Source organism: Cyprinodon tularosa, unplaced genomic scaffold, assembly GCF_016077235.1.
Source record: "Cyprinodon tularosa strain WSP-4 unplaced genomic scaffold, ASM1607723v1 ctg26, whole genome shotgun sequence".
NCBI lineage: Eukaryota > Metazoa > Chordata > Actinopteri > Cyprinodontiformes > Cyprinodontidae > Cyprinodon > Cyprinodon tularosa.
In genome coordinates, this window is record NW_024038961.1 from 2,871,022 (window position 1) to 2,886,342 (window position 15,321).

Below are 15,321 nucleotides of genomic sequence, written 5' to 3' on the forward strand. Positions count from 1 at the left end.
TGCCACCTTGTGGTGTTAGAGTGTCACAGCATATAATAATGAAGAAGTAAAATACTTTTTTTTAATAATCTGTAGCAATGGATAAAGATCCTAATATTTTCCAAACACATTTTTTTTCAACCCTGCTGAGTTTATTAATCTTATATAGCATAATAAACACAAATTTGCATCATGACAAGAGGAAGGTCCGCCTGGAATTGATAGCTAATTTCTCTACCAAAAGTCAGAGAATTTGGTGGTACATCCAACTGGCCTCACAACGACAGACCAACATCTAGCATCTTTACCTCCAAGATTAGACAAATAAGTTTTAAATAATTTATCATAAACAGTCTCAGGGAAAATCATCTGATGCTTTCATTTGCCTTTCAGAGTCTGCAGTTCAACTGCTGTCATTAAACTACATCAATCTTAGCTCATGTTGTAGGTGGAGTCATGGTATGTGCAGATGTTTGTTATGGACAATTGATGCCAGTCAAATGATTGCATTAGGAAAGCTCACAGATACTGCAATGAGATTCTGAGATCCATTGTTGTGTTTTTATTCTAAAGCACGGGTCTGCAACCTACAGCTCTGCAGCCGCAAATGGCTCTTTGGAACCTCTACAATGGCTCTTAACAGCGGCCTGAAATTATATGAAGAACCAGGTAATGTAGTATAATGACAAAAACCAATCTTAGAAGCTTTAGTAGGGTTTTATGAACAATATTTGATTGAATTTTCACTACAGAATGACAATAAATAGAAATATTTTTAAGGATGTGCGCTTGTCTTTTTTTCATCAAATCATATCTTAGATACGTATATGTTTGGTTCAGTTTTTATATAATTTTAAAGTTACATATTTTAAACATATTTTAAACAACTGTTGGTTGTTTAAAATGGTAACAAAATTCCTATAGAGGGTATTTAACAAAAATAAGTTGTGTTTTATTAAAATATGATATATTTGCAGCTCTAGACTTTACTTAGCCAGACCGGGGGGGAAATGGCTCTTTAGGGTGTAAAGATTGCAGACACCTGATCTAAAGTCGTCACCTCATGTTGCAGCATGGTGATAAATAATCCTATGTTGCAAGGATCTGTTCTCAGCTCCTGGGAGCTAAGAACTTTCCAGCTCTAGCATGGCCAGCAGACTCACCCCACGTAATCCATTCAGTATAAGTGGAATACTTTAAATCGGGCATGTCGGCCATTAACCATTTGCATTATCCAACCTTTTACAGCCAACTAGATTGACTCTCAGTGTAGTTTGTAGGCTACACAATCATGGGGAAGACCATTGACCAGACAGTTGTCCAAAAGATGACCAATGACACCTAACACAAGGAGGGCGAGACAGAAAAGGTCATTGCTAAAGAGGCTGGCTGTTCACAGAGCTGTGTTCAAGCACATTAATAGACAGGTGAAGGAAAGGAAAGGATCTGGCAGGAAAAAAATGGTACAAGCTTTAAGGATAAAAGCACCCTGGAGAGGTCTGTGAAACAAAACACATTTAAAAATGAGGGGTAGATTCACAAAGAGTGGGCAGCAGCAGGGGTCTGTTTCAAGAACCACCACTCACTGATGTAATCGAGACATGAGTTTCAGCTGTTGCATTCCTTGTGTCAGAAACATCAAGTCTGGGCTAAAGACTAAACGGGCTGCAGTTGCCTGAGTGATCACAAATTAAGGTCATAGAATCTGTAGAAAGAGAGTCACAGAATCCATGTTTCTTGATGTCCAGTGTGAAGTTCCCACCATCAGAGCTGGTTTGGAGAGGTGTGTCATTTGATGGTGTTGGTCCATCATGTTTCCAAGGTCCAAGGTCAATGCAGCCGTCTACCAGGAAGTTTTAGAGCACTTCATTCTCCCTGCAGCAAACTTACTTTATGGAGATACAGATTTCATTTCCCCAACAGCACTTAACACCTGCACAGTACCAGTGGCATCAGTAATTGGTTTAAGGACCTTGGTATCACTGCTCTCTGCAAGCAAACACAGCTTCTTTAGAAAGGAAAATGCAATATGCCAAATGCCCAGTGCCACAGTGCACATAGGAGTGGTGGCCTAGTGGTTAGGGCATAGAGCTTGGAATCCTGCGGTTCTGAGTTTGAGCCCCACTCCCACAGACTGCCACTCTGGGTCCCTGAACATGCTCTTAACCCCACTCTGCTCCCCCGGCGCCGCACAATGGCAGCCCACTGCTCCCCAAGGGGATGGGTTATATGCAGATTTCATTTCCTCGCTTTGTACTTATGACAGTGTAATGACAATAAAAGTTGTCACTGAGCATTTCTGCTGTAATCCAGGCAAAGGGAGCCACAACAGATATTTAGTGCTTTGCATGCTCGTTCACAATCATACTTTTCAGTCAGCCATCATTTCTGAAAAAAATAAGTTTTTTGAATTGCTCTAAATTTACACTTGAAATATATCAGCCTGTGTATAGTGAATGAATTTATTACACACATTTTGAATGGAAGTACCTAAAAAAGAAAACAAAATTCATATTCTAATTTTATGATACACACCTGTATTGGAGAAGAACAGGCCTTAAGTGTCACCGCAAAGTCTTAGTTTTCAGTTCAGCTCATGAAAAACAGGTCGTACAAGTGCTGCATTCGTATTTCTACGCAGTATATTTTAATAGAAACTTGTAAAATGCAAACTAAAGAGAAAACTCTGGTACATGTTGGCCTTTCTAAGGCCTCTAAATCAAATGCTGTTTTGAATTACTGAATTATATAAAGCTGTTGAATGATCTTTGATCGACTGTGCTTTTATCTGTCAGTTTCCTGTCAACAGTTAAACCAAAAAGATAAATGGCTGAACCATAATTAGACACAGAGAATGATAAAAGTTTCCAGACTTTTAAGGACATTTGAAAGAAAATGAAAGAAAGAAACATGTGATTATGTACAAAGTAAATTTTATTGCTTAAAAAAATACAAGATACTCTTGTTGCAGGTTAGCCAGCCTTGTAGTACTGCAGACAAACAATGATTTACCAACCGGACTTGATAACAAACTGACCTGGCATTACCAGGTATGCAGTATCTAATCTTAAAAATCATGTGCAAGAAGAATCAGAACGCTCAAGGCTCCATAGGGGATTTAAATCCTGATGTATTCAGTGCAAAAGAGGTAACATTTAAATGCATCCACGTGGCAAAGCAGCATCAAACAAAATAAACTTAACACTGAAAGATACGACATGAATTCACAAACATTCATCGTAGTGTATGAGTATAATTTATCCATCACAGCTGGCTCAGCATCTGCAAGACGGTGTGCAAAGGAGTCATCTCATGTAGTACGTAATGGCTCGTAAAGTATAGAGCAGGGCAGCCTGTAGTCGAGCTTCCATCACTATTAGGTTGGCGTGAACCTGTGAGGAAAAAAAGAAAACAAAATGCCATGTCATTTACCTTTGGGTAAAAGGGTGAAATATTTTTACCTACTGTCTGTAAAGCTTCGTTTTCTGATGACATTTAAAAGAGGGAAAAGAAGGCAGCGCATGAAATGCCAGGGATTCATTCTTTGTTAAGAAGATACCAGAGAGAAGCCGAAATGTCAAGTGATTTGTGACAACAGAGGTCAGGTTGGACGTGTGTCTTCACCTTTTCGGAGTGTCTGAAGTGCCTCCAGAAGTCATGGTAAATGTGTGCGGTGGTCTGCTCAGGGTGGCAGGCCACGGTTTTGACAAAAACCTTCAGCGAGCGCTCTAGTAACACATTCACACTGCCGTAGTCGTAATCATCGTAACTGTAGATGCAGAAAAACAAACAAGTTATAGATAGAGTGGGAATATGGTGGAGGTGGAGGTCAAACCGACACTAACCGTATGCCGTAGAGGCAGTGGATGTAGTTCCACAGAGCTTTCCTCAGAGTATATGTGTCGACACCTTCATGCATCGCCATCCTGTGATAGGTCAAGTTGCTCACAACCTGCAGAGTTGCATAATAATTAAATGTTATTTCCTTTTCATCCTCCATCACCACATTTTCAAGGAATAATTGGGCAATCTTGATTCTACTGAGATGATTTCAAAATGATGTTTTTACATAAAAAACTTCTGCAAATATGGAAGTAAACGATATATAGTTCCCTGCAACGATATCGACATCATTCTTTTTCATTTTACAGGTTATAACTATTTCAGCCTAACTATGACAAACCAAACGTATTTTTAAAATGGGATCTTTCTGTGATAAAATACTCTCTTTGTCGTAAAATACAATGATAATTATATCTGAAAATGGTTTTCATTCATTCATTTGTATTCCGCCCACATTCCTCTGCTGGAAGGGCTCAGCTACAGCCCAAAGTTTCAGCCTTTTGAAAAAACTAAAAACCTGTAAGAGACTTAATAGCAATAAAGATGTGCAGCAAAACTATAGGAAGTATTTTAACCTCTGCAGCTCTACAGGATAAGAGACGAGGAGGACTTAGCTGTCCTTGCTAACCCAGGCCACCCTCTTTATGGTGATTACTAGTTTTCACCAGATACAGAGCGGTCAGCCTCATTAATAACGTGACCTGATAGATCCAAATAAAGGCTCTAGTTCCTTATATTTTTATCACGAATTCTGTGGTTATATTTTGTTGTAAATTTTTGTTTTGCTTTTCTTTGCTGGTTGCAAAATATTTGAAAGAATTTCCTCTGTTTCGTTTCAATCATCTTTCTATGAACTCCAAACAGTTTTCTGGTTACTGCTAAAGAGAAGTATCCCTAACTTAAGTGATTGTCTCATCTGAGCAGACGACAGTCTTCCTGTTTGTCTGTTTTTTGCGGTTTTCCATGAGCTAAATAGGGGGCACAACACACTAAACCTTGTATGGTTTTCTTTTTGCCATAATTTAATAAAAAAAACAGATATATGGGAATGCTACTAAAGATTTTTTCTCTTTATAGAGTCCAACCTGAGCTGTGGATGTGAGCAGCTCTTACCAATGTTTTATCTACCCAGCCTGTGATTTTAGGAGCATATCTACCTCAATTTATTCTGTTCTCTTCAAAATGATGAAGTGCTTTTTGCTCTCAATAAAAGTTTAAAAATATACAGAAGTTAGTTTTTGATTTGACACATTTTAAAAAAATTGATAGGGATAACTGCTTTAGTCTGTTACCGAAAGAATCACATTAGAACAATAAAGAAATCTCCTGCATCGCCGTTCCAGCCAGGTAGGAGAAACTACAGCAAACAATATCCAAACTGCAGAAGGAAAATCTTCAATCTCACTGTTTATATAACAGAGTATCCTGGCAACAGTTAATAACTTTGGATGCTTCTATCTTTTTTGGGTAAGTGTTGCAGCCAAATACCAAACAAATCCTGGTAAAACTCCCTGAAACAAGAAATGAAAGATTTTTTATTGTCAATTTAGCAACTTTAATACGGATATCTGAAAAAGAAGGAACTAGCAAGTACTGCCTTATGCACAAACAAAAGAAACACTTTTCTTTTTCAGCTCTGTTGAAATTATTATTTTAATGAATAAGTAAACTTTTTTTATTTTTGTTTTTCATCTGTTCATAAAATCAAGTCCTTAAGCAGATCTTATAAGGTGTCTTCTTCCTTCTGAGATGTTTCATTCATTTAGATTTAATAGATGAATTGTGCAAATACCTGGAATTCCTCATCCAGGAACTGGCCCATGTCTGGGAGCAGCCTCTGGACCAGAGAGAAGCCGTGGTCCTCCCACGAATAGTCCTGAAGATCAAGAACATCACAGGAAAAAAATTTGAGATAAAAACAAGAGACCATGAATGAGATCAGGCTTTTTTTTTTATATTAGTATCTAAATTTCAGTAATCATCTAAACATAAAAACGATGAGCTACCTGTGCTCTCATGATGGGTGGTGACTGCTCTCCTCTGGGGGCAAAGTCCTCATATCTGAACTCAGGTTCCTCGACTAGATTCAGCACCAGCTCAGGTGGAGCTCCCCTCACCACCGCTACACAAGCACAGTTCAAGAAGTTGAGTCGGGGAACCAAAATAGTGACTGGCAGTAAAAATAAAAAAAGGCAGATTTCTACCTGTCGGTATGCTCTCGCTCCTCTCCCTTTCAAATCGAGTAACCATCTCCTCCTGTGTGCACTCCTCCTCCTGCTGCTGGAGCTCCACCATTCTCTTCATCAGTACCTCCACCTCCACCGCTCCATCCGCCAGCTGCAGAACATCAAAGCACTCTGTTGTTTATCTACACTGAAGCAATGTGTGTTGCTCTTGTGGAACCGGTGTTTCTAGTGACATCTGAGACCTGCATGACTGCTGGAGGGAATTACCGTGACTCACCTCCTGCCTGCCGTCCTCATGAGCCGGGCTGTGAGGAATGTGACTGGGCGACGGAGGGCAGAAGGTGTGACCCCCAATGTGGTCCGGTTCTGGGTTTAATCCGCAACCCCACACAAAGGAGCAGAGAGAGTGAGTGTGAGCCATCAGGATGACAGCGTGGATCAGCTCAGCGAGCGACCAGCGCGGCTCTGCTCCGGCGCACACCAACTCCTGCAAAGATTGAAGGGATAAAGTTTTAGATAAGCATGCTAAATAGGTTCCTTCTTTTAAAAAAAAATATAATGCACAGCAAAAAAATATACCAATCTTTTAAACAAACCTATTTCTTCATTTTGAGAATGTTTTTGAGAATGTGTCGTAGAATATGGACATTTATCTATTCCCTCAATGAATAAAGGGGAAGATTTATGCTACGCATCAGCCAACTAATTAATTAATATTTAAGGAGTCCAAATTCAACATCAGTTTTTGAGCTTTTTTGACCATACTTTCCTCAGTTCCCTGTTGCTGGACGCCTTGTCCCCTACTGACTAGAGCTGCGGTGATCTCACCCTCCTAGGGCTCCAACAGGTTAATCTTGAATGGGACTTGCAAGGTATGTAAGCTGTTCGTTGGTGATCCTACTCCCTTTTCTGTCCGTCCATCACTGGAGTTGCATTCCTGTTGGTGGGACCCGAGAACATTTTCACGTCTGTCACCAATGGTAGGACACTTGCCTTGACTGTATGCCAGCAGTTGGACCTTCTGTTGCCATTGTCACCCCATAAGGCCCTGCGCTCTAAAGTTCGGCGCCCACAAACTTGGTAGGTAAGACATACAATGCGGTCTTGCTGGCCAGCTTCCTGCTGCAGAAGTAGCATTAGGTGACGCAGCATTGCAGGCATTTGCGCTGATGACCCATAGGGTCCCATGGCATCTTCCGGCATGAATCTGCTGCCTCAGCTGGCACCCCAACCCTCAATGTCTCCAGCTGTAGATAGACTAAGTGACTGTTCAGACTCTGTCAGGGGCACCATACTGAGTGCTAGGCCACCCTCGACTTGAGAGCAATACAACAACAGATGCCATCTATTTTCTAAGTGGTACTTTGCCAGCAATAAGGACTAAGTTTCCTGCCCAGTCCCCGCTATTCTGTAGTTTCTCCAGTCTCTACTTGATAATGGTTGTTCTACTTCCACCCTTAAGGTTGGGGCTCTTCCCCTATCGAGCCCTAGGTGCAAGCTGAGCTCAAGTGCCTCCCATATAAGACTGCCTTTTTGTTAGCAATTGTTTTAGCTAACAGGGTTGGTGAGCTACCTGCTCTTTCTGTCAGTCCCTCATGTCTCTGATGGGATCTAAATTGTTCTGCTGTTACCTTGTGGCCCAACACTTAATTTGTGTCCAAGGTGTTGCCCCATTCACATTGCAACCAATCGTGGAGTTTGGTTTCAACTACAGTCTAGTACCACTGAGGAGGGGTCTGAGTTGTACCCTGTACGGGTGCTTAAGGCTTACATCGCCGCCACTACAACTGTAAGACACTCAAACTAGGTTTTTTTGTGCTATGGAGTATCAAAGCGAGGCTGTCCTCTTTCTAAACAAAGTCTCTCCCACTGGATCATGGATTTCATCTAACATGCCTACAGTGTAGGATGCCACCCGATGCCGTTCGATGTGAAGGCCCACTCTACCAGGAACATCTCTGTTTCCAGGGCTGCTACAAGGCAGGTTAAGATGGAGGCCATATGTGGTGCAGCATCATGGGCTTCACCCAGAACATCCATCAGGTTCTACAGCGTCAACGTGACAGCCCACATCCCCTGGGCCAGGTTCAACGGAGTGATTTATATGTTCTGCATTCCTGGTGACATGGGTGGTTTAAGTCATTCCGAGTTTTCAGCACCATCCTCTGGCGGTCAGTAGGGATGAAATAAAACGAAAGTTACGTATGTAACTACGGATGTATGAATCCCGGATGATCGCCAGAGATTCTCAGGCTCTCTGGATCAATGCATCTACGAGATTCTGTAGGAACAGAGCCCTGGACGCTATCAGCATATAGCTTCTGACTGGTCATCCAGGGTGTCACAGGTGCGACTATGTTGGTATTATTACTCGAACTGCTCATGTGCAAAGGGAACATTCAGTGCTTTCAGCACCACCCTCTGACAGTCATCCAGGATTCATAGACCCGTAATTACATAAATAACTTTTGTCAATCTAATATCAGTTCATATCAGGAGCATGAAAGCTGGTAAACATCTAAAAAATGAAGAGCAGTGAGCCTTTAGGACCAGGTTTAAAAAAACACTACAGTGTAAATCATGGAAAACAGTATTGGGTGCCGCTTTAGTTTAGTGGACCTCAAAGCTTTCATGACATGCATCACCCTAACATATGTTTTGAGGGTACCATTATACTCAGAGACATTTTAAAACTGTTCTACAGTACGATTTTAAAGAACAAAAATTGGACAGTTATATTCCTTGGTGCAGCTTGTATGGTCAGCAGTTAACAATAGTGTAAACAATAGTGAGAATTTTTACTTGGAAGTTGCATTTTTTAAGAAAAGTTTGCAAAATTTTAGGTAGAATTTTGAGGGTTTTTTAATCTATGCTAACCTTAAAATTCACTGTTGCTTCCTTACAGAAAAAAGCCTGTAATAAATACAGTAAACAAGTGTTAATAGGTTTTCTAAAATTTCTCTTTGAGTAAATTGTTCACATGGTACTATACAACCTCTTTTAATCTAAATGATTTTGCAGTTTTGTTTAAAAATGTAGTGAATCATCAGTTGAAAGCATGTGTTATAATTTCCATAAAAATAACTCTGAGTTGACAGACTGCTCAAGAAATGTTGGTAATTTAGGACCGATAAAGCTGCCTAAATCCCAGAATCAAGTGCATCACACCAGAGGATCAAGTCATTAAAAACATGTTTGCAACAGCTTTAGACTGAATTAGCGCAGTAAGGGGAATGAATCACCATCTTCTTCAAGCTGAAGTTGGAGAGTGAGTCAGTGAGCTTGGATGCAAGTCAAAAATTTACTATCAACTGTTACCAACAAAATACGGCAGAAAGTTGACTTGAGACAGTGAGTGATTGAGTGGGCGAGCTTCTGATGCGTCTGACCTGGATATGCTGTTGCGTGATGAGCCAGGGTCGGTGTGCCAGCAGCTTGTTGAGGGTTTGGAGGCCGCGGAGTTTAGTGGGGGCGTGCTCGAGGCCGCTGAGCCAGCTCTCCTCCCCTCCAGCTTCCAGGAAAGCCATGCTATGCTGCTGCACCATGTATGAACAGTGGTGCCGGGCTGCAGCCTGAAAGACACAAGAAAGGTCCCAGGAAATCAGACTAAAAATAAACACAGCAGCCTTGCCATTGAAAAAAAAGAAGTGTTTATTCCAGCAAATATCAGGTATGTAATGGATAAAGCAGGATCACATTTCTAAAGTTAAGTGCAACAGCAGGTTAAATGATTATGTTGGCAACAAGTTGATACATGTTTATGGAAAGAATGGAAAGAGCCAATTTCCACTGGCTTTTTAGGAAATAATACAACAGTTTTATAATACAACAGTCGTCGATTTAAATTAAATCACAACTTTAAATGTAAAAAACTAAAATTCCCTATAAGAATCGATAATCACATCACAACAATAAACATCACACAAGATTATCTTTTACTCCGATTCGTATTTATTGATGCTTGCGTGGAACCAACAGGGAAACAATTGGGAGAAAAAACAAAAAACAAAAAAAAAAACATGTCTTTCATGTACAGCAGATTTATCTGCTTTACATATGTGTTGATCTGTAAAAGTTCAGAATTGGCGCCAGGAAGAAAAAGCTCCTTGTCTGAACTTGTCCACATCTAAACACTGAGCACTAATATAAAAACTTCCACCAGACCACAGATGGTGAAATGCAGCAGACAATAGGGTTTTCAAATAATTGATACTCTGAAAAGTATTGATACTTAAAAAGTTTATTTGGATACAACACTAAATTGGAATGGCATCTATACTAAATATAATATAAATGTTGTTTGCATATTTTCTATTGTTAATTTGAGATTTCTAGGTTATTATGACATAAAAATATCTCAAACAACCAACAAATGTTGTCAACCCAGTTCAGATTGGGTAGATTTTAGGTTTCTTTTACATTTATTTGTAAATTTTTCCAACTAATGGAAACTATGACTGTTGAGAAAGCATGTTCCATGATGAGTTTGATAAAGGTGAGTTTTTCCACATAAATAAATATAATATAATCCTGAATGTCAATATCGAGTTTGAAATTTTCTTAGCAAACAATATTGAGGTCAATGTCTTTTCACATTTTTTGTGCCAATAATTATGGAACCGAACAGTAAAATAGTTGAGTCTGAAATATACACAGCAAATCACGCCAAACCTGCAGCCTAAAAGGAAACAAATGTAACATATAACTAAGTTATAGCTTATCAGGGAAATATGCTAATTGCCGCAAAAATATTTAGATACAGCTCTATAGTTCTTTATTATTTTTAATACTGAGTAAGCTCACGATTCCACTAAAAATAAAGCACTCAGAAGAGATGATTTTGAAATAATACTTTACAATGAAAACTACGTCATCTTTGTTAGAGCTAAACAGACTGACTTATCCAAGTGACAACACAACTGACTGTTTTGTTTTCTTAACTATAGGTGTTGTAAATTCAGGTGATTGCAAGCGAGTCAAGGACATTTTAAAAAGCCTTTGCATCTCACTCTAAATATAAACAAACAAGTCATTTAAAGAGATTTTCTTACCATTATGGAAATGTAATGTCTCCAGTCACGTGGCAAAGGACCGTCCAGTTCAAACAAAGCATGCTGGGTCCTGAGGAAGCAGCTAAGATAGGACGGGTGGAGGGCCATGACCATGGCGAGATGGTCCACCCGACCCAGTGCAAGAAACGACTCAATGAGCATGTCCTGGTTTGGCCCCTCTATAAACATCTGAAATGAAGAAAAACACAAAAAGAGGTTCCAGTTTAAAAGGCATTTAAAATGTAACATTTTCTTCCAATACTTTATTAAAGACTTTAATATTTCATCTTAAAAAATTCATTAGGAAAATATATTGAACCAAAAACACGCATAATGCTTGCTGCTGTGGAAAATCTTCATGAGTCACATTTAATTTAAGCTTAGCATTTAAGCTTTGGCAACATGACTCTAGCATTGCATCTTCTACTCCTTAATGCAGCTCATACTGCAGAGTTGCATCAGAAAAGTTGGCCTCACTGTTTCTGTGCCTGCTGAGTCCTATACCTGTTCGTTCATGTGTTGATCATTAATCAAAGAGGCCGCTGCCAATCCGACTGAATCTAAACTATGCCAAGACATGGATGGTAAAAAAAAACATTTTAAAAATAAATAAAAAAATTATGTTAGAACTATAAATATACACTCATATATTTATATTACTATTTTTGTATGTATTTATTACTGTTCTTTAAGGCTGCACTTTAAAAAAATAAATTGTCGAGAGCTGTTTTAAATGAAATTTCTTTTTGTATACACTTGTTTATACAAAATTATCAAATAAAACTTGTCTAAGACAAAAAAGAAAAACAAAGGTTAAACTGTGCCTTTTTCTGCCACATCAGCGCCATTAATGGATCATAATTGAAACCAAAACTATAAGTGCTTGTACTCTTAAAATATTTAAATACACCTGTCTAGAAACAACTGAATGTAATCAGACAGCTAGGTTTCTGTGAATCCGCTCTGATTGCTGGTCGGCAGATCAAACACGGAAAAATCGGATTTGTATTTGTTAAAAAGTACCAAAAGTCTTGGTTTATAACTGCATCGATTAAAAACATGTTTTTGCTCTTTATATATTTATTTATTAGCTTATCTTTGCATGCATGAATTTGCACGTTCTTGTTATTCCGTCATGTTCTGTTGGTTTATACCTTAATACCTTAATCAAACCTAAATTGCATTTTTTTTGCTTTGTAGACCTTAGGTGTTTAATGTTTTGTGTGTTGCCTTTAAATTGCCTTATCTACTGCAGTACCTGTGCTAGAAAGAAAAGCGGCAAAACTAAGGTAAATCATATATAGAAAAAAACAAATGTTTTCACAAGGCTGACAAACTTAAAAGTGTGTATAATATTTTAGATATCTAAAATGCCCAGAGCTTAATACCTCTTTTGCAGGAATGAAAGCACTGGGACCAGAGGCCAAGGCTCGAGGTACTTCAATGCCTTCTTCCTGGAAATGAAGAAAAGAATCAATACATTTAGAAGTCTCCCAACTGATCCAAGCATAATTTGCTTTTTTTGATAAATAATAAACGAAATTCATCCATTTTAGTAGACTGGAAAGTAAATAGGGTCATATTGCTAGTTTTACTACATGACCAGACCACTTTGCATTTACTGCTAATCATAAACATCTTGTATATTTTCAGCTTAGGTCATATTTTAGTAAAAATAACTGAAACCTAAAACCACAAGACTGCAGCAGCCATACTATAATTGGAGACAGGTTTCAGAACAAGGAGTTAAAAAAAAAAAAAAAAAGCCAAACAATCCGCATAAAAATAAAACTCACCGACATCTGAACATGAGAGATAAATGCTTCAAATCAAGTTCCTTTTCGTTTCCAACAACATGTAAAAATGCACCGAGGTCTACAGTGACTAGAGGGCTGTTTCAGGACTGGGGGGGTGTGCCTGCATGCTGGATGTTTATCAGGACACCAGGAGGGGGCGTGTCCAGCCTGCTGTTTGTGCTCACAGCAGCAGGAGCTTGCATCACCTTCGCCACAGTGTCTGATGAAATAACCTACAGTCTGCTGGTAATCAGAACCATGTCCAGCTGATATATGATGATTGTTTTGATTGTTAAAGATTACAGGATCAAAACAATAAAAGTCTAACATTCTTATTTACAGAAAAGCTACATAATCTAAGCCCGTCGCCTCAATATGAAGCAAATAAAGATGTTTTTTTAAATAAGATCAACATTACCTGTGCGGTGCAAAGAAGCTCGCTTGCTCTCATACGAACCTCCTGAAGCGGGCAAGATCTAGAGAGCCGAAGCAGATGAAGAAGCGTTTGTTTACTCAGCCGAGCAGAACCGGGTCGATCCAGTCCTAAACAGACCAGAACCTTCTGGCTCAGCTCCTCCAGGGCCGCGGCCCTCTCATCTCTATCCCTGCTGCATAGCCGAGATAAGCTCTTCGCCGTCGGATATATTTCGGATTCCGAATCAGAGCGGTAACGAGATGAGCCTCCAGTGTCCGATGCCTGACTCGGGTTTTCGCCTCCATTAGCCTGGAAAGCGAAGCCGGGTGCGGAGCTGCTGGCCATGTCCCGGTAGCACCCGGTGAACCAGAGCTGAGGTTACCTGTACTCACTGAATACAACTAAGCTAGCCCAGCCTACAGTAACGGTAGCCGTCTGAGATGGTTTGAATGAAACATTAGTTTAATTCGCCGTGAAATACTCGAGCATCCGTCAGATGTTTTAAATTCAACCAGAGATCAACAGCTACACAAACTGACAGTGTGATGAATGAACCGGAGAACAGCCAGAACCATGGAGCCCACCCCCCCTCTCTCTCCCAGGCTACCTGACTTTCCGGTTAGCTAGTTAGCTTGTAGGATATCTGCTAGCAGGTGATGCAAACAGCGCTTAGAAAGAGAAATACGTGTTCATAAAAAACGAGGAGATCACGCTTTCGATGAAAATGAATCACCCATCAAAACATATGACTATGAATAATTATCAAACAAAAAGAGTCGAGTTAATCCTGCCTGTTCCTGCTAGGGAGCCAAAAGTGTGACGTCACCATAATGTTACGGAAACTTTCAAAAAAAGTTGCAGCAAAAAAATAATAAATAAATAAATAAAATAAATACATAAAAAAATTGCCGCAAAAAAAAATAAATAAATAAATAAAAATTAAGAATGCCGCTCCAGTTCATATTTTATTATTATTATTATTATTATTATTATTATTATTATTATTATTATTAGTATTATTATTAGTATTATTATTAGTATTATTATCTTATTTTTTAGGTTATCTATAAAAAATGCAAAAAAAATTTTTTATTTAAGATAAGGCGTCTTTTATGTGTTTGAATTGCCTCCTGATGTGTTATCTTTTGGTTAAGTGACTTTGCTTTCACTTTTACATTCTTTGGTTATGGAAGTAAATATTTGTCACTTGTATTTAAATTACAAATGTCAATTAAATTTAATGTTTTCTCAAGGCTGACAAACTTAAAAGTATGTATTGTGTCATTTTTGTAAAAGTGACAAATTACTATGATTTTAGTCTAAAATGACCAGAGCTTAATGCCTCTTTTGCGGGAATGAAAGCACTAGGACCAGAGGCCAATGCTCGAGGTACTTCAATGCCTTCTTCCTGGAAATGAAGAAAAGAATCAATACATTATTATTATTAACATCATCATCTTATTTTTTTAGTTTATCTAAAAAAAACATGCATGGAACGATAAGTATTGACAGATACCAATATTGACTCGATACGATATCAGTACGAGTAATATATACCTTTATGACTTATTATTTAGTGTGACATTTCTCAATCAGAGAACAGTGCTTAACAACATCAGGTATGAGAACAAATGACCCATTTTTTCATTCATCAAAATGTTATATAAACTTTAAACAAAAGGAGAAATACAAAAATGTTTCTATGAGTTGCTTATAAAACTGATCTCCGATATCAATATTGGCTCGGGACAGGCCTAAGAAAAATAATTAATAATTATTAATGAATAATTCTGCATTTCCTTTTTTTTCTTAGACTTAGACAGATTTTATTTGTCATTTTGTTTACACAAGTGTAAAACAAAAAGACATTTCGTTTGGAAACAGCTCATTGGACAATTCCCTCTTTTAAAAGTGCAGCCTTGAAAAATAGTAAAAATGACTGTAAATTTATAGTTCTAACAATTTTTTCATTTAAATTTTTTTCTGCAAGGCTTTTAAGTGTTTTGAGATCAGGTTTTCCATTTTTGAATTGAATACTTTGAATTTCCATG

At 38.6% G+C, this 15,321-nt stretch overlaps 1 protein-coding gene across 2 annotated transcripts; it reads right to left on the bottom strand.

Annotated features, from left to right (window-relative positions):
- Positions 1-2,895: 2,895 nt before the first annotated feature.
- Positions 2,896-14,088, bottom strand: sesn2 (sestrin 2). Of its 2 annotated transcripts, none has more exons than XM_038288950.1 (11): positions 13,274-14,088; positions 12,448-12,513; positions 11,060-11,248; positions 9,398-9,580; positions 6,286-6,495; positions 6,027-6,159; positions 5,829-5,944; positions 5,615-5,698; positions 3,825-3,931; positions 3,604-3,748; positions 2,896-3,371 (listed from the first exon to the last, which is right to left on the bottom strand). In XM_038288950.1, the coding sequence occupies exons 1-11, from the start codon at positions 13,613-13,615 to the stop codon at positions 3,285-3,287; spliced, it is 1,662 nt and encodes a 553-aa protein (XP_038144878.1). In that variant the 5' UTR covers positions 13,616-14,088; the 3' UTR covers positions 2,896-3,284. The 2 variants fall into 2 exon arrangements, with proteins under 2 accessions (XP_038144878.1, XP_038144879.1); XM_038288951.1 differs by lacking the exon at positions 13,274-14,088 and adding an exon at positions 12,856-13,192.
- Positions 14,089-15,321: the final 1,233 nt, after the last annotated feature.